Source organism: Brienomyrus brachyistius, chromosome 12 (genome assembly GCF_023856365.1).
Source record: "Brienomyrus brachyistius isolate T26 chromosome 12, BBRACH_0.4, whole genome shotgun sequence".
Taxonomy (NCBI): Eukaryota; Metazoa; Chordata; class Actinopteri; order Osteoglossiformes; family Mormyridae; genus Brienomyrus; species Brienomyrus brachyistius.
The window spans coordinates 8,728,698-8,752,704 of NC_064544.1; the positions used below are offsets into that span (position 1 = coordinate 8,728,698).

Here is a 24,007-nt window from a genome sequence, read left to right on the forward strand (position 1 = left end):
TGTTTGCGGCTAGCCGCGAGCACTCTGAACATCCACGTCACGTTTGTTGGATACCAGTAGACGTCATCAGTGCGCGACTACGTCGCGGAATCCCACTGCGGCGGCTTGTTAAAGCGTCGTTGGAAGTTTGGGACGAGCACCCGTTAAGTAACTGGGATCATTACACCTGACACCGTGATCGTGTTGTAGGAAAGCGTCTGCTGGACAAAGATCAGAGAATTTAGAACTAAAACCGGGAAACTGCATCTGTCAGGTAAGTAGATCGATAAAAAAATCTTTACCTTCTTTATCTGGTAGATCTTTATTTTATAGATGAAGTTGGGTAGTTGATTAACATAATAGGTGATGGTATTGGGGGGGAGATACTGGTAGACCGCTTACTGTAAATTCCATGTTGTAGTGCTGGGCATGTCCCGAAACCAGAACAAAGAAAGGAAAATGCACGGCACTGACCTCTTGATGTAATGGAATGATGGATGAGTGGACTTGGGGACTGGGTCTGAATCAAAAGTCTGTTCTTACGAAGATACACAGTAAAAGCGAAACGTTTGCATTCGCAAATTAAGTCCGAGAGTCAGTTTCACAGATCCGTGTTTGTGTGCTTGAACGTACTTTTAATTAGGACGCGAGACGTGTAATCCTACTGCATTCCCAGGAATGACATAAATGTAGTGTTGACGTTTGAGAACGAGTTTGCAATGTGAGGGCAAATTTAGTAAGGGCCTTAGTAATATTACGATTAGGCGGGGAAAACCTATTAGGAACCGATGTCTGTGTGTTTTGCTGTCCATTGGTGAGACGTCAGCAAGACCACAAGTCAGTTGCCGCATTAAGTCATCAGCCGGACGCCATGAACACCAGTCAGTTCTTATAGCACCATTAGATGGCGTATCTTCACCTGGATTATTATTATTATTATTATTATTATTATTATTATTATTATTATTATTTATTTTATTTTTATTGATGTACGTTGTGTGCATAATTATTGACATATCGTTCTTACAGGCAGTGATCATAAAAAAAATACCATTCAATGGTTAAATATTATCCCCGGAACAGGCTGACCTTGCCATAATGTTAGTGATTGCTTTCCTTTGCATTTCGTCTTGTTTGCACTACATGTATGTTCATCTGTGCCATACGTACTACCTGCTGAATACTGTACATCAGAATTTCTCCCTGGGATCAATAAACTTTATCTTAATAGTACTAGTTGATACACATGTGTGTTTAATAATGTATTTAAGACAGATTTCGTCCTACATTGCATATGCGTGGAGCAGGTCCTGTTAGGATAGAAATGATTGCTGAAACGTCAGTGGACGTTGTTTGTTTTTGTTAATTTGTTTGTCTAATCCCTTTATCCCTCGTATCTACAGTTGTAGGAAGGGTTACAATTTGTGTGTGCTGCCTCGGATTGGAACACACCGCCTTTGCGTTGTTAGCACAACATTTTGCTGACTGAGCTAAAGAACTGTCTCTCTGGTCTGCTTTTTATATCTCACATGTGTGTGAGTGGCTGCCCCGTGATAAACTGGCATCCTGTCCTGGGTGCCTCCTATCTTTCGCCCCCTGTTTTTTGGGATGGGCTGCTTACCGAAATCCTGTGCCGAGTAAAAATGGCGGGGATTGGATGTATGGTTAGAACCCTTATTGTGAGACTGTAATGTTTTAGAGTATTGCGACATCGGTGTGTGATGTTGGCATGCTTTGTTTTCCCTTTGCCCAACCCACGAAGGCATAATGCTGTTTGACATTTTCTGAATAACATAAGCAGATGTTGGTATTTGATGATGCTAAACTTTTTTGCTGTGGAACGTCTGGCTTTGAGACAAACTGGCCAAACGTGCTTTCCGCCTTTTGTGGGAGGGGACTTGGCCGAACGGCACCATCATAGCTGCGGTTCTGGCTTCACAGTCATGAGGTCACCTTTTCCCCCGACACGGCCTCTCGAGGGTCGGGTGGGGGGGGAGGGGCAGCCTGTCTCCACCCCAGGGTCCTGTGACCTGTCACTCTCAATGATCATGTGTTGGAGTTTCGACACGGAGCCCATTCACCCCCCGCCCCTCCTACTTCCTACTGCAAAACAGATCCTCGAGCAGTTTGCTGCTTTTAAGCATTATCAACGTTCCATGTGCAAACCCTGTCTATCAGCATCATTTCAACCCATGCATTGTCTGCCTGGGTTGGACTGCTGTGGGCGTGGCCAGGACGGACTGACGTGTCACCTCTGTAATGCACTTCGGCACCGATGTCCTCCATCCGTCAGCGCGAGGGTCTGCTGCAATAACCATGGCAACGCACGCAAGGGGGGGGCATCCCCTCGTAGCTTCGTACAGCCCTCTGCCATGATAAATGACCATACAGTGACTCAATCCCTTTTGTGCCTGTGTTTGGCTGTGGATTAGGGATGTGTATCGGTCCCATTCAGATGTTGCAGTACACATCTAGATGTTTGGTCTGCCAAACAAAAAAAGAAACGGTCGAAGGCAATGATTCAGTGCATTTTCGTCAATGTCAAGTTTATTTATGAAGCACATTAAAGGTAGCCAGCGCTGACCAAAATGCTGTGCTATCATAAAATTTGGTTTATACACACATACACATGCCTCGGATTGGATATCATTTAAATTAATATTTATTGAAGTGTTTTACTACTTTTCCCCCCCAAAATGAGTTGCTCTGTTTTGCTCAGTAAAATCCTGTTTGTTCAGTTTTAAATTTGAGCTGATTTGCTGGTTTTCAGTTGGTGTTGCCATAGCGTGCACAAGATGGTCCATACGGTACGCAGCCACTCTCTTTGTATATTCAAAGACTCATAATTTCGTCCAGTAATCCATCCATCCATATTCCAGAGCTAGTGCCCAGGCCCTTACCTACTCATATGGGTCATATACCAACACGAAATCAGAGCGAGCAGAAGGGATGACGTGGTCAAGTCGAGTCGTCTAATTTTCATATTTCCTGAGCTTATTGTACCTGAATATTAGCTATGCTGTGTGTCTAATAAAAAAATTAATAATGAATCCCGTGCTGTAAAGAGTGTGCTGCCTGCAGTGAGTGATATTGTGGTACTGAGCTCCGTCATCCCAGCGCTTGCTCTCCGCTGTGGCGTTTGCCAGCTTCTCTTCGGGTCACGGCAGGACATGCAAGCTCTCGTCTGGAGCACAGCGAACATCCGGCTGTAATCTGAGACGGGTCCTTCTCGTGCCCGCATGCAGCAAAGTGCCTGCTTTATGATACAGCCTTGGTCATGTTATCATCCTGTTTAACTTCACGTAGAATGTATTTGTGTAGTGGTAGCATAGTGGCTCGGTGGATAGCCTCACATGGCAAGAGTTGTGTGTCCTGTGATAGATTGACGTCCTGTAAATGAATTCCTCTTAGATGTTCTCTGTCCGTTTCCTTGTTCTGTGTGGTTTGGTCCACCTGCTTGGTACAACAAGGGCTGAGGGCTGCTGTGTGTTTTGCTTTGGTTTCCGCCCGGAAACTGAAAAGACCGAATGAGAAGCAGCATCCCGTAAAAGGTGCTTACAGTACAGCTGTTTGTGTGACTTATCCTGCGGCTTCTGGAAAGTGGAGTTTCTTGGTTTAATGCTGTAAAGGATTTTCACCACCACGTCACCTGAACATCAATCTGTTAATCATCTCTTAAAATGAAGAATAATCCTATTTCATGGTACGGCAGACATTCTGTAAATTGCTGCCACGTAGGGAAATGTGTGAGGGGTGTTTTTATGGGACTCGTTTAAATAACGGATAACAAAAAACCTGCTCTGTTCGCCCGAGTGTCGGGGTCCTGAGCAGTACCTATTGAGCGCACTTCATATGCCTCAGCCCGCCCACTGGGAGGAGTGACCATCCCTATAGCCAATGGCAGGCTCGTAGGCAAATGAAGGGGGCGGATCCAAGCCGTCTTCACTCCACCCTGGAGGAGGCTTAGAATACCAGAGTGGGCTGGGAGGCTGTGCGCCCATTTCCACACTGGCAGAGACGGCGGAGGGAGAGAGCGAGTCAGCGAGCGAGCGAGAATCATCCAGGGGGAGGAAGGAGCAGAGCAGACAGAACAATGCACCCCGAGCAGTTAAGCAGGAACCCCCACGTAAGTCATCTTCTCCTCCCTTTTTTCCTTCCTCCCATTCTCCTCCTTCCCCATCCCTCCCCCCAGCCGCAGACCTAGGCTTCAGATGCTGCCCCGAGAGAGGCAGATGGGGAGGGGGGGTGGATGGATGGAGCGCTGAATATTTAATCCGCGATGGCCAGACCTAATTTTCCTTTCCCGTCTTCCTGCATCTCTCCCCACGAAGACGTCAAGAATTCGCTCCCCCCCCCCCCAATTCTGTGACATCTCAGATGTTGCTGCTTGGCGTGGGGTACCCCAGCCGTCACTCGTGGTGGCGATTACCCTTAGCATCTCTGCCGTACACCTCCCCAGGACAGACTGCCCGGGTGTTAGGCTTTAGAGGTTTGCACCTCCTTCTGGGTTGGGTTTCCATTTCCTTATGGCATGTAGCTGTGTATACAGTACAAGGGCTCGTCGTCGTGGTCACGCCCTGATTCTGAATGGTTCGCTGATGGGTCCGTTTCCCATTCAAGTCAGGCTTGTGAGGTCAGGATATTCGCCTTGACTGGGGTGAAGGCTATTCCTGCAAGTCGTGTGGTTTTGCTCCATTCATTTAGCTATACAGCGATGCTCCTTCTTGGGCTAATTAGGCCAGCGCAGCACCAGGGTCGCGATGGTAGCGATTCGTTACCAGCGTTGATGCCATCACTGTCAGCTTTGAGCGCGGTTATGATCCTGCTAGTTTAGCCTTCGAACTCGCCACGGCGGACAGAGGTAGCGTGAGCTGATCCTTTCGGCAAATGCCGACAGCGCGGGGTCCTCGTTTTTGAAAGCTGCCCCCGCAAAGTAGACTGTCCCCTTTTATGAAATGTTTCCCTTTTCAAGGCTAAGTAAAAATTATGTGGCGTTACAGGTTAAAGGTGACTAGTCACCGGTGTCCCGAGCTGAGGCAGAATTAGCTCTCACCCGTTCTCACTCTGCCTGGATCTCCCACCGATCAGAGCTCTTCCTCCCAGATCAGGTTTTATGGATTGAGGTAGAATATTTCATGAGTGTTAAGGCCATTACGGGTAAGGAACTGACATCTGTGTCACGTCTGATGAATTGGTGAAGTATGAGGCCAGGTGCCTCTGCTCTTCAGTGGGACGTCAGAGGTGCTGTTGGTCGTTCCCTGAGTTTCCGGGTTGTGATCTGCGCTGGTATGCCGTACTATAAATCGGCTTCCTTGAAGGGGCAGGGCTTGTTCAGGCATCCTTATGGTATTGTTGGCGTGCAGATATCCTGGGTATGGTGAGTCACCAGAGGGGATAACCCTGGGCAGCAAGATCTATGTTTGCTGTTCTCTCCTACTATCAATATTTAATTAAAAGGCCTGTTTCCAAGATGCAGACAGATCAGATGAGACCCAAGATGAACTGTCACAAGGAATGTGTGGAGCCGCCCCCCCCTTCCAGTTCACCCATCATCAATCCCACCTCCCCCATGTGACCTAAACACCACCCCTCCCGCACATCCTCCTTCATTACGTCGTTGGTTCACTGTACAGCCCATGTGGTCCTCACGCGCGTCAGAGAGCCGCCCCAGGGAATTACATCATCTTCTTATTAACACTTGTTTACTTTATTTGTTTAGTTTTTTTTTGTCTGCCAAATAGAGGCCTGTAGAGACGGTCGAAATTTCAGTGTCGATACATGTGAGTGCGGTGAACACAAATGCACTGCAAACAAGCAGCCACAGAGGAATGCTGGGTAATTTGCTTTCGGCCAAACATTGTCACGGGTCATAGCCCCGGGGATTACGCTGGGTTAGGAGTGCCGTGTGCTTAGAGTCAGAGGCGTTTTTAAGGGAAAGCTCTGAAATCCTGTTCCGTGTGCCGATGTTCGGTGTCCTGGCTTTTATTTTCTTTTCTGTTCTAATTTTTTTTACACGCATCAGCGCTTCTCTCTCAGGGGATCCCGTGTAAGTACTGCTCGTCTCCATTCGCATGAGAGCTGCTCCGCTGACGTGTAATGTCTGTCTTCCCCAGAGACGGACGCATGTCCTCATCTGCTGAGCTTGCTAATTCTTCATACCCAGGGCACTTCAGCTTTTAAAATGTAGCAAAAAGAGTTGTTTTAGAGAGTAGAAATTATTTAACAACAGCTTGTGGGAATTTTACTTACACAAAAATGTTTTGACAGTAGAAGGAAAAGTGATTGATTGGTTCAGTCATATAGCCAATCAGACTGTAGAGGAGGCGGGACCAAGACATCTGATTTGTTGGTCTCGCCGACTCTAGTTGCTTGGACCCACCTCCACTACAATCTGGTTGAATTCCTGTTTAAACCAATCATTGCTCTTAAAACATGTTTGTGTACGTAAAACTCCCACGAGCTTAACGAACAGCCTCTGCTCATCTTTTTTTTTGTAAGTATAGCAGTGACCATGGCATGCTCCGTCCCCTGATGCCTCGACCCCCGTCCCCCTTCTCTCACCAGGAGCTGTACTACCGCAGCATGCAGCGTGCTTGGGAGAAGGTGGGCAAGGCGGACAGCGGCGAGGAGAAATCCAGGAAGCGCCGGCTGCGCGTCTGCGTGGCCACCTGCAACCGGGCCGACTACTCGAAACTGGCACCCATCATGTTCGGCATTAAGGCCCATCCGGAGGACTTTGAGCTGGAGGTGGTGGTGCTGGGCTCCCATCTCATTGATGACTATGGGTAAGGGCGCCCCCCCCTGTTGTCCAATCAGAGGACAACAAAATTTTCCTATCGTCCTTTAGTCTTGCCTGCTGTCGACTAATGAGTGAAAGTTAATAAAACACTTGATTATATTTTGGTCCCCACGCTCGTCTCCTGCACTCGCCCATGTGAATGGTACGGTCTGAATAACGCCCCCCCTCCCGGCAGCAATACCTTCCGCATGATCGAGCAGGACGACTTCGACATCGGCTCCAAGCTGCACACCATCGTGCGCGGGGAAGACGAGGCTGCTATGGTGGAATCGGTGGGCTTGGCGCTGGTGAAGCTGCCCGACGTGCTCCAGCGGCTGCGGCCCGACGTGCTGCTGGTCCACGGCGACCGCTTTGACGCGCTGGCGCTGGCCACGGCGGCGGCACTGATGAACGTGCGCATCCTGCACCTGGAGGGCGGCGAGGTGAGCGGCACCATCGACGACTCCATCCGGCACGCCATCTCCAAGCTGGCGCACTACCACGCCTGCTGCACGCGCAGCGCCGAACGCCACCTCATCGCCATGTGCGAGGACCACTCCCGCATCCTGCTGGCTGGCTGCCCCTCCTACGACAAGCTGCTGACTGCCCACCACCGCGACGACTACATGGACATCATCCACAGCTGGCTTGGTGGGTATGCTGTCGGGCGTGACCTCTGAACTCTGACCTCTTCCTGACCAGGCAATCTCTAGGCTGTGTGTGCCAGGTTCCTCCCTCCCGAAACTGGTCACTTCACTCACTGTCTTAAGCTAGTTGTTCCCAACCCCCAGTCCCCTGACTGGTAGTGTCCCGTGACCAATATTCCATAGGCTTATGGAATACTGAGGGATTTGCGGAGGTGTAGGTGAATCTACAGAAATAAACTACAGTCTCTCCCGAGCTTACGATGGAGTTATGTTCACGTTTGGGCGTTCTGTTCATATCTGTTAAACTTTAAAATCGCCAATCGATCTATTTTTGGTTATATTGTCATGGAAAGGGCTGCTCCCGACATGCTGTGACTAGGCTTAAGATGGTTGGTGCCGCACAAACCAGTCACTCCAGTAGAGGTGTAAGCACTCCATCCCCCAATTGAACCTGAACATGTGAACAGCAGGGGTATGAGGAAGGATAGGCCAGTGAGCTTCTGTGGGCACTGCCTCGTAAAACCGCAGAGCTTTTCGGCGAACGTCACGTTGGCGTAAATCAAGATTGTGAGATTACCGGATTAAATTTCTGAACGACTCTTGGGCCAGATGCGAAAAAAACCTGAAGAGTCATCTTCCGTGATGCACAGCTTGGCATAGGGATCCTCAGCGCCCCTCATGCCTGAGAGAAACCAGTCAGGCTGGTTTGGGGGTCTATTTCATTAAAACAGGAAGGGCTGAAGGACTTGGATAAGCATCTAAAAAGTGTCTTTTCCCTCCTCCCATCTATCACGCAGCGGGGAACGTAACTGGAAACGCCGAGGGTTCACTCTTGCAGTAAATATCTTGTACGGGATAGGACTGCCCTGCCTCTATCAGCTATTTCAGCAACGACGTTGATGTGCAGCCTGTGTCCTTGGCAGGGGAGGACGTGAAGGAGCTGGACTACATCGTGGCTCTGCAGCATCCGGTCACCACAGACATCAAGAACTCCATCAAGATCTACGAGCTGATGCTGGACGCCCTCATCTCCTTCAATAAGCCGACGCTCATCCTGTTCCCCAACATTGATGCAGGTTAGGGCTGGTACATGCTGGCTGGGAGCGGTGACAACAGTATGAGCCTTTGAGGGCAGAACCGTATGCGTTTTTTATCGAGATACGGCCTTAATCAAACCCCCAGTATCTAGTTGGATATGGGCATTAAGGGTACATTTAACTGAAATCGTTAATCATTTTTTTATTATTATTATTATTATTCCCCCCTCGGTCTGTAGACGAGAACTGAATTCTCCCAAAAAATTTGTTTATCTTTTCAAAAGCAAATTCCTGGAACATGTTGGATGGGACGAAAACCACTGTCTTGAAATACTGAGTGGAAAGTGTCCCACCTGTTCTTCCCCCCCCCACCCTGAATAACTCCTGTTCCCGGGAGCTATAAAAATCGACGCAGAACCTCATTTCAGAAAAGCTATTCGGATAAATAACACAAAGGGAGTCTAGGAGGAACTAAGTTTTATTGCAAAATATCTCAGGGTATCCATAGGAACCACGGGAAAATTTTTAAGATTAAATCTGGAAGTCTGGAAGAGACTCGTCTTCAGAGCTGTGAGGACCCAATGGATAGAACGTGCGCGTAAAATATATATACCACAGTAAAAGCAACATTTAGGAGGTGTCAGAGGAGTGTTCATCATGACACCCTGTCTACGCCCCCCCACAGGCAGTAAGGAGATGGTGCGAGTGATGAGAAAGAAGGGCATCGAGCGGCACCCCAACTTCCGGGCCGTCAAGCATGTGCCCTTTGAGCAGTTCATCCAGCTGGTGTCGCATGCTGGCTGCATGATCGGGAACAGCAGCTGCGGGGTCCGCGAGGCCGGCGCCTTCGGGACCCCCGTCATCAACCTGGGCACGCGGCAGACGGGCCGAGAGACTGGTAGGTACCGGGCGGGTGGCATGGCCAAGCACGGCCCCCTACCCACTTCTCGTGAATCACTCTGTGGTTCCCTTAGGGTTAAACCTGTCAATGATTGATGAAATGCGGTGGAATTTGAACCCTCGTTTGTCCCATTACCAAATAAGTATAATACTTGAATTTATTCAAACTATTAAAGCCAAATGAAGTCATTTAAATGGATTGTTTTCTACCAGGGGAGAATGTTCTACACGTGCGAGATGCAGACAGCCAGAATAAGATCTACCATGCGCTGGAGCTGCAGTTTGGAAAGCGCTACCCAGGGTAGGGATTATGGAATGAGGAGGAACCAGTTGACCTGCAGAAGCAGGATGTTGGCTCTGTTTGCAGGGTTTACAACAGCCTCAATCTTTAGTTTGTTTTGGATCTTTAGATAATGGTGGTATAGTATCCTTGGATACACCTCCTTACCATAAACTTCAGACAGTATTATAGGTTGTTATAGAATGATATGTGGGAATTTCAGCTGGCCAGATGACACGCAGGAATATTATGGCTATTGTGTGTGTTTGGGGTAGAGGTGGGATCCACAGTGAGCTTTTCACACATTAACCTGTGTGATTGTAAAGCCTAATGTTCTCCTTATGGGAAAACTTGTGCAACTCAGCTCCAAGATCTACGGCGACGGCAACGCAGTGCCCCGCATCCTGAGGTTCCTGCAGACCATTGACCTTGACGAGCCGCTGCAGAAGACCTTCTGCTTCCCAGTGGTGAAGGACTGCAACTCTCAGGACATCGACCACATCTTGGAGACCCAGAGCGCGCTGGCCGTGGACCTGGGGGGCACTAACCTACGGGTAGCAGTCGTCAGCATGAAGGCAAGGCCCCGCCCCTCAGTGCTGGTGAAACGCCACCCTCTCGCACCTGTACTCCCTCAGTCAGGAGCTGGCAGCTTTCATCTGTGACGAGGGAGTGATTTTGTAGATCGCTTCCTAGTGTCTAAAGAACTCCAGTGGAGGGTGTTTGTTCCTGTGCCGGTAAATGTCAGATCTTAATCAGTTTAAATGAAGTCAGGTGACATCTACTGAGCAGGGCGTGCATTGTCACGACAGGGGAAGATTGTTAAGAGATACATCCAACCAAACCCAAGCACCTATGAAGACAGGATCCAGCTGATTCTGAAGATGTGCAGCGACGCAGCCATCGACGCCGCCGTCAGCCTGAATTGCAGGATCCTCGGAGTGGGTACGTGCCATTCACAATCCGCATGCATTCCCAGGAATAAAAGTAAAAGGATGCACTGGTGCTTTTTCGCGGGCTATGAATTGCAGGCTGACAGTTGAAGGTGTAAATCTTGGATTAGCATGCAGCTTGAAATGCAGTAAGAACTATTTTTACAGCCGAAGTGGCTGCATTGTTGCTGCATCGAGAGAAAATCAAGCAAGGTGTTGCATTGGCGCAGTCCTCTAACCTTCGCTGCCCCTCCCCTGGCACCCCCCAGGTGTGTCAACTGGCGGCCGGGTGAATCCCCACGATGGGGTCATCCTCCACTCGACTAAGCTGATCCAGGAGTGGAGCTCCGTGGATATCCGCACCCCCATCTCCGACACGCTGCACCTGCCCGTGTGGGTGGACAACGACGGCAACTGCGCCGCCCTCGCCGAGAAGAAGTTCGGCCACGGCAGGGGAGTGGAGAACTTCGTCACCGTCATCACCGGCACGGGTGTGTACTCTCGCCATCCCTCTCGCCGGTGCGTACGCCCGACTACGCCCCTGACCCGCGCGTTTCCCATCAGGCATCGGCGGTGGTATCATCCAGCAGGGCGAGCTGGTCCACGGCAGCACCTTCTGCGCGGCGGAGCTGGGCCACATCATGGTGTCCCTGGACGGACCCGAATGCTCATGTGGCAGCCGCGGCTGCATCGAGGCCTTTGCCTCGGGGTCCGCCCTGCAGCGGGAGGCCAAGAGGCTCCACGACGGTTAGCATCGCCGCGGCACCAGAGACACACGCGCACACAGACAAATCAAGTCCGCGTGAAGCTCTATTTTACATACGTGCTGGGATGTCACGATCACAAACCAATCCCTGGAAGACTAAACACTGACAAGAACCTTGAGTTTCCAACCAGCCATTGTACTTTGCTTGAGGAATCTGGGGTCATGTTATCCAGAAAGGACTCTGTGCTGAACCTTTGAGAAATGCGCCGGCCATGTATTGTAGCACCAGTGCAATATCCAGCTATATAACGGTATAATTGTGCCCTTGGGAGGGAAAGTGGGCTATCCCACAAAAACAGTTTTGAGAAAATGAGCTCAAAAAAAATCAGTGTGCCTATACCCTACAATTGATATATATCATAGGTAGCACAGAGGTATGACTTAGATAATAACAACTTATCCAATTGAAAATATTCAATAAAAAGGGGGTAGGGGTCAAAAATGTGGGATAGCCCACTTTACCTCTCAAGGGCACAATTGTAGGTTGCGGTGGAGAAAAGTAGCAAAGATGCAACAAAATATGTAATGAAGACGACAGCTCTAGGGTATTTTATAGAGGCTGTGAGTGCAAATAGAAGCCTCTGAAAGACAAACCTTAAAATCTCTCAACAGTCAACAGAAGAACCCATAGTGAGACAGGAGATAAGGCTGTTTAGAAATGCCAGGCTTATGGGTTAGAATGGTTGTGTTCCAGACTGTCGGGTTCTGAAGGTCGAGTGAGAGTACACTCGGTGTCCATGCCATGAGAAAGGTTGATGTGTGAGACCCTCCCCCTTCCTCCCCACAGAGGATGATCTGCTGGTGGAGGGCATGTCCCTGAAGAACGAGGAGCCCGTCAGCGCCATCCACCTAGTGGAAGCCTCTCACCGTGGCAACGACAAGGCTAAGGCCATCCTCGGGACAGGTGGGCAAACTCGCGGCTTGTGGTGCGGTGCACTCCCAGCATTCCCTCTGCCCTCGTTAAAAATCGCATGACGTTTCCTGCTCTGTTATTTTTTTCGTAGTATTGTTCATGTGCTCTCCATCCGTCATCTCACTCCCACAGCTGGCACAGCGCTGGGCGTGGGCATCATCAACATCCTGCACACCGTGAACCCCTCGTTAGTGGTTCTCTCCGGTGTCCTGGCCAACTTCTACGAGAACCCGGTGAAGAACATCATCCAGCAGCGTGCCCTTAGCTCCGCCCAGAGCATCCGCGTGGTGACCTCTGACCTGGAGGAACCTGCTCTGCTGGGTGCAGCCAGCATGGTCCTGGATTACACTACAAGGAGGACATATTAGACAGAGTGGCTGCTCTGGTATCTATGGTCTTAACTGGAAACCACAGGCCCTATTGGGCTAGGTACTGGGAGGTTCACACAAGTTCTGGACCTAAATATTAAAAATGTGCTCGAACAGTGAGTATCGGATGAAGACACCAGAAGAGCTGGTGAGAATTCCCACATTCGTATGGAAGTGAAGTATTACTTTTATTTTGAGAATACTTATCTTTTACTGTTTTGTCTGTCCGTTATATGAAGTCCAAAATACTTATCTTGTGTTTGTTTCGGAGCACACTGATGAACCTCACCTTTTCAGGGCAGTCAGTAGAGGGGGGGGTGGTGGCGGGTGTGTTCCAGGGACCTGTAGCTGTAGCGTTCCGCCATTGGCCAGCAGCCGGTTAATGTTAATCAATCAGAATCAGTCATTTTCACCGGAGGAATCTTGTGTATTCTCAATGTATTTGACCTAAACATTTTTTTGTAATGGTCCTATGAATACATGTTTTTGAAGTAACTTTTTTTTGTACGAAAAAAAGTTAGGAAAAACATTTTTAGTTTTAACCCTGAAGTAACTATTTTATTTTATACATTACCTAAGTGGGGGGACTTGTACAATCAAACCTTTAACTGAAGCTTGCGAAGACATTTTAAATTAAAAAAGAATGTATTTTTTAAGTGGCAGTGTTTGCCATGCACCAAGTAAGCTGTATGTTCAAAACAATCACCATCACTGACAAGAAGTTCTGGTAACACTTGACTGAAGGCCATATTTTTAGTAATTTATAAACAGACTCGTAATGATGCATTCATAAAGCATTATAAACATGCCTATAAATATTTATCAAAAGGCATAACGCATTATAGCCATGTGTATTATGCATTATGAATGCTTTAGGAAGCTCTCATCTGTAATCACAGTAACCAAACAGGCGAACAAATCTGATGTGGTTCTCAAACTATGGGTTGTTACTCCTGTTATCATCCAGACAGAAAGTTTGAAAGATCCACTGAAGTATAGTTCAGATTAAAAGAGCAGTAATGAATGAATGCAGTAATAGGCAGAGGCTGGTCTCTGGCCCCCTAGGCTTAGACACTAGCGTCTTACGCAGGAAGCAGGTGGATCGGGCTGGGTAACCTTCAACATACCATAATGCGAGGTTAAGTTCCCACTACGGTGGATGTGATTTTGCAGCTTTATCGAACTGCTATCTGACATTATTGCCAAAGTTATTCACAGGTGGCATTTCAGCAATTGGAGGTACGACAATTTTAATGTTTTAGGATAAAACAAATTCTTAGAATATTTTAAGTGGTGTTAAACTCTGATTTCTACATTCCACAGACAGGTTATGCTCTTAGTAATACAAGGGCTACTGGTGTAATACTTGAATTTTAACAAGTGTTCTCTTCTCACCGTCGCATTTTTAAAGAAAACGGTCACAAATGCAACAAATTAGTATAATAAAATGATATTTTGATTTTAACCCTATTTAATATGAGCTCTTACCATTATTTATACAGAGGGGAGCAACCTTTTGGGGGGTTTTTCCATTTTGTTTCGTTTTAGCCGCGATTAGATGAATCTCTTCCAGACGCAGCGCTGAGCTACCCTGCTGTCCTCATGTCGGCGGACAGATTGCACTGACCGCTAGTGTTGGGGAGTCGTGTAAAGCGATCGGTCGGCACATAGTTGTAAATAAGAAACATGTTCTTAATCTGTCTTGCCTGGTTAAATAAAGGTAAATGAAAAAAAAAAAAACATAGAAACATTTACGTAATACCCAGAGGTCAGCGCGGTACTGGTGAAGCGTCAGCCCAATTGTTTATGTCTGCCTGTTTAGTGACTTGCTGAAGGCGTGTAATATAAAATACAGGCGCTGCTGCTGCCGGAACATAACGATGGGGTTATGTTCCGATAAAACTATAAGGTGAAAATGTCGTAAGGCAAAAATGCATTTTATCACAGTACACCAAACCTAACGAACATCCTAGCCTAGCCTAGCTTAAACATGCGTAGAACCCTTCACATTACCCTAGAGTTGGGCAAAATCATCAACACACAGCCTATTTTATAATAGTTTTCTAATGTAATTAACTGAATAATCATACCAATTATAAATATGAAATATTGTAACACTGGCCACCGTAACCCGAGAAGCGTCTACATGTAACATAAAACACTGTTACTGTAGTTTAAGCAGCTATTGCTGTCTTTGAAACAGGCTTCAGCATATGGAATATGTAGTACAATCTTGCATCCGTTTTGTAGTGAAACATCACACAATAAGGATTTCGTTCCAGTTTTATTGACATTAAGACCAATGATGACACCATCGAACACACTGATACCTGTGTAACAGTTAAAAACCATATTTCCATTGTCCACATGTGTGGCTGTATATTTATATATATATATATATACTCTATATTGTACATACAAACATTCACAGTACATCGCGGGACAGGTATACGAGTACAATTTTCTTTATTCCTGGAAAAACGAGGGGTGAGATGGTAGGGGGGATGGAGGGTTTGGTCCTAAGAGGGGCACAGCCGATAGGGGGTGGGTTTCCCTCGAGCGTGTCTGAGCGCAGATCGGTCCATGGAGTCATGGCGACACCCTGGCGATGTCGGTGATGTAGTGCATTTTCCTTGGAGGGGGTGCGGTCACTTGGAGCTGCATAACCACCACTGGCCAGGGCGAGAGATCAGTGGACCAGCGGCACCTCCTTGAGGGAGATGAGCACAGAGCGCATGCGCGATACATCCTTGGACTGCTTGCTGGACTTGGGGCTGAAGTCGCAGAGGCGCGCCACGCGCTGCCACTCCGTCCCTGGGTCTGTGTTGTCGTCGCCGATTTCGGCAGCTGCCGTGGCCTCCTCGGCCGCCCTGAGGTAGGTGGGGGTGGGGTGGGGGACAGAGGACCAGGGTCAGGTGGAGCAGAGGACAGCGTCCCCCAAGACTCGCCACTAGCCCTTTCCGTGATGATTAAGGTCCAGCCTAGCTCACAATGTATAATGCCCCTCCTGCAGTTTTCTGGAAACCCGTGAGCTTAAAATGAGCCTGTGAGTTTGTTTCCCTAAGTTAAAAGCTCATTTTTTTTTGTGGGCAAGGTCAGGGCAGAGTCTTGAGAGATGATCATGCTCGTGGTAGTTTTACTTACTCAAAAATGTTCTCAGGGCAGAAGGAAAAATTACTGGTTCAGAGAGATAACCAATCAGATTTTAGAGGAGGTAGGTCCAAGCAACTAGGAGGCGGGACTAAAACATCTGATTGGTTACTCTCACCTCCTCTACTATCTGATTGGTTATCCCCCTAATTTTTCCTTCTGCCCTCAGAACATCTTTTTTGTATAAATAAAGCTCCCATGAGCGACGACTGAATGATCATAAATAATAATTCACAGAACAATAAGAACACAGCATTCTGGTCACATCAACACGATAGATCAGGATTATTTCATACAGATCATCCCTATCCTTCAGTTTCTTGCAGTACCCTGCTGATTAATGGGGGGGGGGGGGGCAGGGTGGGAGGGGCTAGAATGTAATAAGCTGTAATGTGACACTTTTGGTGTTGCTTATTAAAGCAAACGCCATGTTGATGAGCAGAAGTTACCTGCTAATAGTCTCCTTCCTGCTCACCCGAGCTCCTCTGGTTTAAACTTCCCTTTCGGTTTCCAGCACTGGGTTTCCCCTGCTTCAGTAAATGAGCCAAAAGCTACGCACTTTGGTTGAGGGCGAGGCTCTGTCAGCACCTTGGGCAGCTTTGACGTCGCCGTCACACTCGAATGGAAGACAAATGCCCAAATATGGAGGGCCTGAATTTAAGCCACGTCTGTGAGCGTTAGTGCGGCCCTCCTAGGGAATACCAGATGGGCAAGTCGAAGGACCGGCCCCACCCATCCTGCTGGACAAGGATTGCCACATGCTTAGCATTCCAAGGGGGAGTTTGGGGTATTTTGGGGGGGGGGGGGGGGAGACGCTCAACACCAGTGGACAGAGCATATGGCAATGACACAGGAAAAGTACCGATGCGCTCACAAGACGGGGGTGGGGGGGGGGGTGCGAGGGGGGAGGCTAACACACGACCACGAGGGGCTATAATCTCACAGAGAATGGGAAACACTTGATCTCTTTAGTCTCTTGTTACTTAACTGGTCTAGGCGGTAGCAAGGATGGTTAATGTGCGTGCTTGAAAGGTGCGTAGGAAAAGAAAAGGGGACAACAGATCAGAGGTCAGCTACAGAGAAACGAAAAGAAATGATCTATGGAGATGAACTGAACCAGCTAGATAACACTGCGTGCGAGAGTGCTAACGGCTAACGCTGGCACAAGCTACTTCCTGCATGGAAATCTGCCCAACGCCATGGTACCTACATCCAGACGGAAGGTCTGTTCTCCGTGTTCTCAGCCAAGTTTACTGTCTACAGTATCATCTGTTTTCATAAACAAATAGTTCTTCATGTATGTGGAAGATCCATCCAATCACAAGCATTTCATCCTACATCACTAACCCGACATGACAGTGGTTGCTAAGCGTCGGACAGACCAAAAAAAAGGTCTTTGAAGACAGAAACACTCCTGGTAAAGCAGTGCTTTCTTGCTCACAGGGGACGTTTAGTGTGTCCAGTTGATGGATCATCTCTTCATTAAAACATGCCGTTTTGTTCCGTTTTAAACCAAGATTTTAAATACTTCCAGCTTCAACACTAAATATTTTATTTCAAGTTTAAAATTAGCCAAGGCCACAAAAGATTCTTAAAGTTACTTCCAAAATTTTACCGCTTTATCCCTAACGGCTAGTCTAAATTTATCTACACCATTTCTGCCTTACCTCAGACTTGAATATACTTTTCCATTTTAAAATTTACTTTGTGACTTATTTACTATTATTAACTGGGTGCTTTGTAACAAATTTGCACAAACAGTATGAGCAATGTATATGACTACAAAAATCAGATCACGAGTTTACACAACCAATGACGCTTCAACAGGCAAACCACCTATACATCTGAACCCAAATGCACTGTCCGCTACGGAATGTTTGCCACATTTTTGTTATTCTCAAACTAAGAGGGTTTAAACCATGAGTTTTCAGATATCAAGACTTGAACAGTAATGAAACTCATGTTTCAAAGTTTCACAACCCCAGTGTTACAAGATGCTAGCGGTTAATCACTGGGTCTGAACTTCAGCAATAATTCAGCAAAATGTCCCCATGTACTATTATAATTCATCTTGCAGAGAGTCACTCTGCAATTGTATCTGCTGGGTAGGATTAAAGCACAAACATATCAGCTCAATAGCATCTCACTCATGAATAATCTGCACAAATGCAGGCCGTCTGGATGTTCTCTGACAAGCAGGAGTATGCAGGTTACGCTGCAAGGCAGATTATCTGACAGACAGGAAAGGTACTCGTATTGAGGTGTGTAGAGACAGGATGCGAGGAGACTGGATGCCAGTTTGAGGGACATACACATAGCCAATCAGCTCAGAGAGAGGCTGTTTGTAGAATTCTTCATCCAGCACCCTGGACAGAGGTGTCCCCACAAGGAAGCAGTAAGTAAGGGGAGAGAGAGAAAGCGAGTGATGAAAAAAGGAGAGGAAAAATACAGACACTTGTACTTGACAGAGCGAGTCAAGGCACAGTGTAGAAGCACAGTCATCCGGAGCATGTAATTCAAAACGATAATTCAGTGTATGCAGCCCTATTCAGACAGTCTAACAACACAACTGCTGCTTCTCACAGAAAGAAAAAAAACTTGCATTTAAAAGCCATAGATCAAAAAAATGATCTATTGACTCCTGTGTCAAAAGGTAGGATATATTACATAATTTGTGGGTTACTCACAAGCACAAGGCAGGGACTTATGAAATATTTGGCAATGGGTGAATTGCCTAGATAGAAAGTTTGAGATAGGAGTGATCTTTTTTTGAGTGTTATTTAAACAATGTCCTGCCCTGTATCAGGGATTAATGATAACTAGGCAGCTTAGACTAAGCCTGGTTTGGAGGTTTTCCACTGGAGTTTTCCCAAAGCCGGCACCCGCTCACCTGTTGTTGACCTTAGCTTTCTCCAGCTGCTCGTCCTGTCTGCAGTACCACTCCTCCAGGTCAACCTTGGCCCTGTCCTTCCACTCCGCCTCCTGCGTGCGCGACGTGGCATCTGGGCAGAACGACAAGGTGGGGGGGCGGCGGAGGTCACACCTACCATCTGCTGCTCTCCAATGGCCAATGGTGAGCCAGCTGCTTAACTGCATCTAAATCACATCTCACTCCATAAATACTGGGTCACCACCTCTCAGTCTCGGCTATGAGTCCCCATAAACCATATTTCCACTTACCAGACCACCTGGACTATCAAACACCCCATCCCTCCCATCCAGGATGTCCCTACAGCGCTTGCTCACCCAGTGCCTCCAGCCTATCCCGCTGCTCCTCTCTCCACCGGCGTAGGCTCTCTGGCTCCCCCTGCAGGCGGTCTGCCTGTGCCACCGCAGCATAGTTGTCCGAGGGCCCATTACTCACCTGAGCGGGAGGTAAACAGTCAGTGTACGTCCTGGTATGGCTCGGCTTAGCATGGGCGAGCGTGGCTGACGCAGGGTTATTATCGTTAATGAAAACCAAGTTAATAAGTAAAGTTCCGTAAATTTAAATAAGATATAAAAAAAATCTAAATTAAAATACAACTATATGAAAAATGTAAATATTGCCTCTGGAACTAACTGAAATTAAATAAAAACAAGCATCAAATAGATTCTGTTACTGTTTTTAAATACTATTTAGCTAAAGTAATGGTTTATTTATGTTTAATTGCCATTGATAATACCTGGGTCACGCACTGCCCATTTTGTGGACATGAGTAGATAACGTGCACTGCGTATTTTTGTAGGATTATCTAAAAATCCGACACACAAAATATCTCAGTATGCCCCTATAAATACCACTACTAAAACTTATATATATATCTCAAAATGAAAATTAAAAACTACACTAAAAGCTAACTAAAACTAAACTAGATTTTAAATGAAAATAATATAAAAACTACATTTTAAAATCAGAACTAAAATAAACAGCTGTGGTGCGTGAGGGGAACCTACCCCTTGGAAATCTCCATTCAGAGCCTCATCAGCTCCATCTACAAATACAATAAAATACACGTGATCATTTTTTGTTTATTAACTAAGAATCTCCATTACAACACATCAACCGCTTATTGCAATCATTGTAAAATGTACAGAATCATATAAAATCTCAACTGCGTAGGAATAGCCTTTAAATTCCACCCTCGTTATATATTAACTTTTGAAAGCCTGTATACATAAAATCCGTCAATATGGAAATAGGGCTGCACGATATATCGTTTCGAATCGTCACGGCGATGTACCCATGTGCACAACTTAAATTAAGCGGCGTGGATAATGCTTTTGGTGTTTTTGCTAAACTAACAAATGACACACTGATCTCATTCTTAAACAATCCACAAAAGCCTGTCTAATATAATTTAGGTCAATGTAAAGGTTTTTGGATATGGAGCTTTGCACGCGCAGCTAACATGTCGATCACAGAACGAACCACCAATCACAAACATTCTCTTTGTTTTACACTGGTGACGTAAAAACGTTCATTTAAGTATGAGAAACAATGGTCCTTTGTTGGTACTAATTATTTAGCACAAGTTTTATTTATTGCAATATGTATTTACTTTTAAGTTGCATTTGTCATAGGCGGAGCAGGCAATCGGGTAAACGAGGGATTTATTAAGAGACCACACACTCAGATAACACACAACGACGTTAATGACCAGACTGGGGAAATATACTCTAACGCTGACTTAAATACACATCAATGAGCATGACTGGAAACAGCTGGTAACACTGGGATTCCACACTGGGTAGATGAGGGGGCGTGGCACACAGGAGGATCGGCACAATAGGAACATGACGGTATTTCATTTTATGTTCACTCTGGCTATAAAAAGGGTTTAATTGGACAATAAAATGTTCTATTTTATCTATTTTGTTACTCGTTACTCGCATACTCCTATATGCGATAAGCGTCCTTAGTTTAATGCTCATGTTCTATTATCATTACCATTATATTTGGAAAAATCAGCTCAATCTTTCTAGAATGATTAATTAAACCAATAGAGCTATCGAACTAATTAATTTTTTTTAAATCCTAATATCGCAATATATATGGCAAAAAGAATAAATATTGCAATGTGATTTTTTCCTAATATCGTGCAGCCCTGTGTGTAAATTTGTAAGATTCTTAAAAAAAAAAAAATCCGTCCACAAAACAGGCGTCCTTGTAGCGTCCAGACTGAAAATCAGCACAAGAAGGTTAAATGCAAATTGCAGAAAGGAGGCTGTAATGTGTAGCTGACTTCATATAAGAGCAGCCTGCGGGGACCTCCCGTGACTCACTCCCAGCCACCAGGCAGAGATGCGGATGCCGCACCGTCATCTTTCCCTTGCAGATGAGCGTCCTGACAGGTGCTATCGCCGCCCAGCGCGCAGGCGATCAGGCCGCCGTTCGACGCGGCCTCCGAGCGCGTGGACGGATTAATTACCAGTTGCAAGCTGCTGCCATATTTATGTGTAATGAATCTGCGCTGTCGTGTGCTTGACTGTGCCAGGTTACAGAAAACAATGCGACGGGTGTTCATGCGCGCGCGAGGAAAACACCCACACACACACACACACACGATCAGACATCGCTTAATGTGCAAGCATTCATTTAACAAAAGTAGACAAGTTCACTGCTGTTTTTTTAATTCATTTTCGATGCAATACATTTAGTGTGCTTATTTTGTGTTTGCTTAGAAGCCCGTCTCACGGACAGTTAGCAGAATAAACAGAAGCTTTGCATTTAACAACAAACCGGTGCCATTCCTATGGATTCCCCTTAACCCCCGATTTTCCCGGGGGGGGTGGTCTCCGGCCACCATGACAGCAGTCCTGTTAAACGCCGATTCTGTCCCGTCGTCTTGTTTGCTTTGCAATATTTATATATTTAGCTTGCAGCCATTGCTTTCATTATCTAATCATCAACCCATACGCCGTTTTTATTTCGACTGTTAACGACACTAATTCGCCACCTGGTTGTTGGATCGCAGGTTTTTGGTGCTATAACTCGATCACCTGGAGCATTCTTACCGAAGGAGGACTGGACCTGTCCCCCGTTGGAAATGCCGTACCCTTCATCGTTCTCGATCCCAGCGATCTCGTTTTCTTGCTGTGCCAGGAATGCGGCTGCTGGATCTTCCTCTGACCCAAACCCATTCCCTGAAGCGGGTGCACTGTAGTTATCCATGTCTCCCCTAAATATGTCTTTTTCTAAAGGGGAGCGGGTGAAATGCAACTAAACGACACCCGTTTAGGGATGAAGATTGGTTACGTCAGACGTTGAGTATAAGGGAAGGGAGCCAACGCCGCTGGATATGGCGGAAAATTGCTCATAGCCAATGAAACATCTCAGAATTTGACGGACGGCATTTTCAACCAATTACGTGCTCTCAGCGGCAATACCGGCTTATAATAAACCAAGATAACAGACGTAATTTGGGTTTCCTCAGATAACCAATCAGCGATGGAGAAATTTGATGGATTACCTTTTCACCAATCAAATACTTCTGTTATTAAAACCGAAAGCAACACAACCAACCAAATGAGTGAACTTCCAAGTCATTTGAACTAAACACTCCAGGGTTAATTCTGATATTTTGCTGTCAGTTCGGACTTAAACGGGTATTTAATCTCTCTGATCTATAGATTCCGGGAAACCAAGTTGTAACATCAAATTGTAATTTGATGATGCAAGCCAGTGTTTACCGGAATGCTTTGAATGACCAAAATATAACAGTATATAACAGTGCCACCTATAATATTGCATCCTGTATTTGATATTTATGGATAAGGATGTTTATGTAAATACGGCAGCTACCTAGGTAAAAAAAATCTATGAAAATATTGGAGTGGGCCAGTTGTTTTTACTGATATTTTAAAACCATAACGGAAAAAAATTCCCTCCTAATGTTTAATTCTAGAATGCATTTTATTGAAATTTCTCTTCCGGCTTGCTTTTGTACAGTTATAAATAACTGTTTATTACAGTTTCCTTCTAAGACTTAATCACTACGTACATTACCACCGAAATCCACTAATATCCTTATGTTACTTATACCTACGTATATATTTGCATTTAGATTTATCTGTTTAGTAGATAATTGCTACTACGCTAAGCTTCCAGTGAGTGACTAGTAACAGTGTGGGAACAAAAGTTATACAAATCAGGGTAGAACATGCTATCAAAAAAATCTATTCCAATATTCCAACTCAGAGTTTAGGGGGAATTAAAACAGAATCTAAATCCTTTTATTCGTCATGTACAAAAATAAAGAATGTTTTGGTGGTGGCACGGGTATATAATTTAAACATATTGTCAAAGACACCGATACACAAAACAATAAATAGAATGAAAGTAAAGGAGACAGAGAATGTGAAATGATCTCTTATTAAATAAAGTAATTGATGTGGCGCCCTAGGCGAGCATCACCGCCGGCGCCCCAAGTCTCTAGCAAAGGGAACCTGTCTGGAAACTCGGTGCTCACCCAGTAGATGGCGCCCGAGGCGCTTCATGAGACGACATTGTGCGCTGCACAAACAGTTTGGGGTATGTGCAAATCACTGTAGGAGTGCAAAATATAGAATTGCCGAGCGAAACCGTTTCAAGGCTCCCGGAAATCACAGAAAGTTGGGTAGGATCAGTGGTAAAATAAGGTTAATTTAATAAGGTGAGCGTTGATGATCCAAGCTAGGCAGCGATGGTATGTTAAATGGTAGGCTCCCCCCTTTGCAGCTATAACAGCTGCCATTCTTCAGGGAAGGCTCTCCACAAGTTTATGGAGCATGTCTGTGGGAATTTTTGCTCATTCATCCAGAAGGGCATTTGTGAGGTCAGGCACTGATGTGACTGACTGACATTCTCCATTCTAGTTCATACCAAAGGTGTTCAGAGGTGTTGAGGTCAGGGCTGTGTGTGGGCCAAACTGTTCCCTCAGAGTTGAAGGCATAGAATTCTCCAAAATGTCTGTGTTTTGCTGAAGATTTCCCTTCACTATAACTAAGGGGCCAAGCCCAACCCCTGAAAAACAACCCCATACTATTATCCCTCCTCCACCAAACTTTACAGTTTGCACAATGCAATCGGGCAGGTAACGTTCTCCTGGCATCTGCCGAACCCAGACTCGTCCTTCAGACTGCCACACAGAGAAGCATGACTCGTCAGTCACAGAACATGTTTCCAACTGTTCCAGAGTCCAGTGGCAGTGTGCTTTACACCACTCCATCCGACACTCTGCATTGCGCTGGGTGATGTGAGGCTTGCATGCAGCTGTTCGGCCATGGAAGCCCATTCCAT

At 46.3% G+C, this 24,007-nt stretch overlaps 2 protein-coding genes across 7 annotated transcripts; one reads left to right on the forward strand and one right to left on the reverse strand.

Moving 5' to 3' along the window:
* Nucleotides 1-53: 53 nt before the first annotated feature.
* gne (glucosamine (UDP-N-acetyl)-2-epimerase/N-acetylmannosamine kinase) lies at nt 54-14,067 on the forward strand. Of its 4 annotated transcripts, XM_048970841.1 has the most exons (14): nt 54-253; nt 3,841-4,105; nt 6,002-6,025; nt 6,544-6,764; nt 6,954-7,408; nt 8,328-8,480; nt 9,127-9,339; nt 9,555-9,642; nt 9,986-10,196; nt 10,431-10,563; nt 10,820-11,041; nt 11,115-11,297; nt 12,104-12,220; nt 12,362-14,067. In XM_048970841.1, the coding sequence occupies exons 2-14, from the start codon at nt 4,073-4,075 to the stop codon at nt 12,595-12,597; spliced, it is 2,289 nt and encodes a 762-aa protein (XP_048826798.1). In that variant the 5' UTR covers nt 54-253; nt 3,841-4,072; the 3' UTR covers nt 12,598-14,067. The 4 variants fall into 4 exon arrangements, with proteins under 4 accessions (XP_048826798.1, XP_048826799.1, XP_048826802.1 ...); XM_048970842.1 differs by lacking the exon at nt 6,002-6,025; XM_048970845.1 differs by lacking the exon at nt 3,841-4,105.
* Nucleotides 14,068-14,868: 801 nt separating this feature from the next.
* Nucleotides 14,869-22,033, reverse strand: LOC125705152 (clathrin light chain A-like). 3 transcript variants are annotated; one of them, XM_048971548.1, is made up of 7 exons: nt 21,745-22,033; nt 19,684-19,721; nt 18,994-19,111; nt 18,638-18,749; nt 18,060-18,113; nt 16,736-16,771; nt 14,869-15,467 (listed from the first exon to the last, which is right to left on the reverse strand). In XM_048971548.1, the coding sequence occupies exons 1-7, from the start codon at nt 21,899-21,901 to the stop codon at nt 15,287-15,289; spliced, it is 696 nt and encodes a 231-aa protein (XP_048827505.1). In that variant the 5' UTR covers nt 21,902-22,033; the 3' UTR covers nt 14,869-15,286. The 3 variants fall into 3 exon arrangements, with proteins under 3 accessions (XP_048827505.1, XP_048827506.1, XP_048827507.1); XM_048971549.1 differs by lacking the exon at nt 16,736-16,771; XM_048971550.1 differs by lacking the exons at nt 16,736-16,771; nt 18,060-18,113 and having other exon boundaries at nt 21,745-22,031.
* Between the last annotated feature and the right edge of the window lie 1,974 nt (nt 22,034-24,007).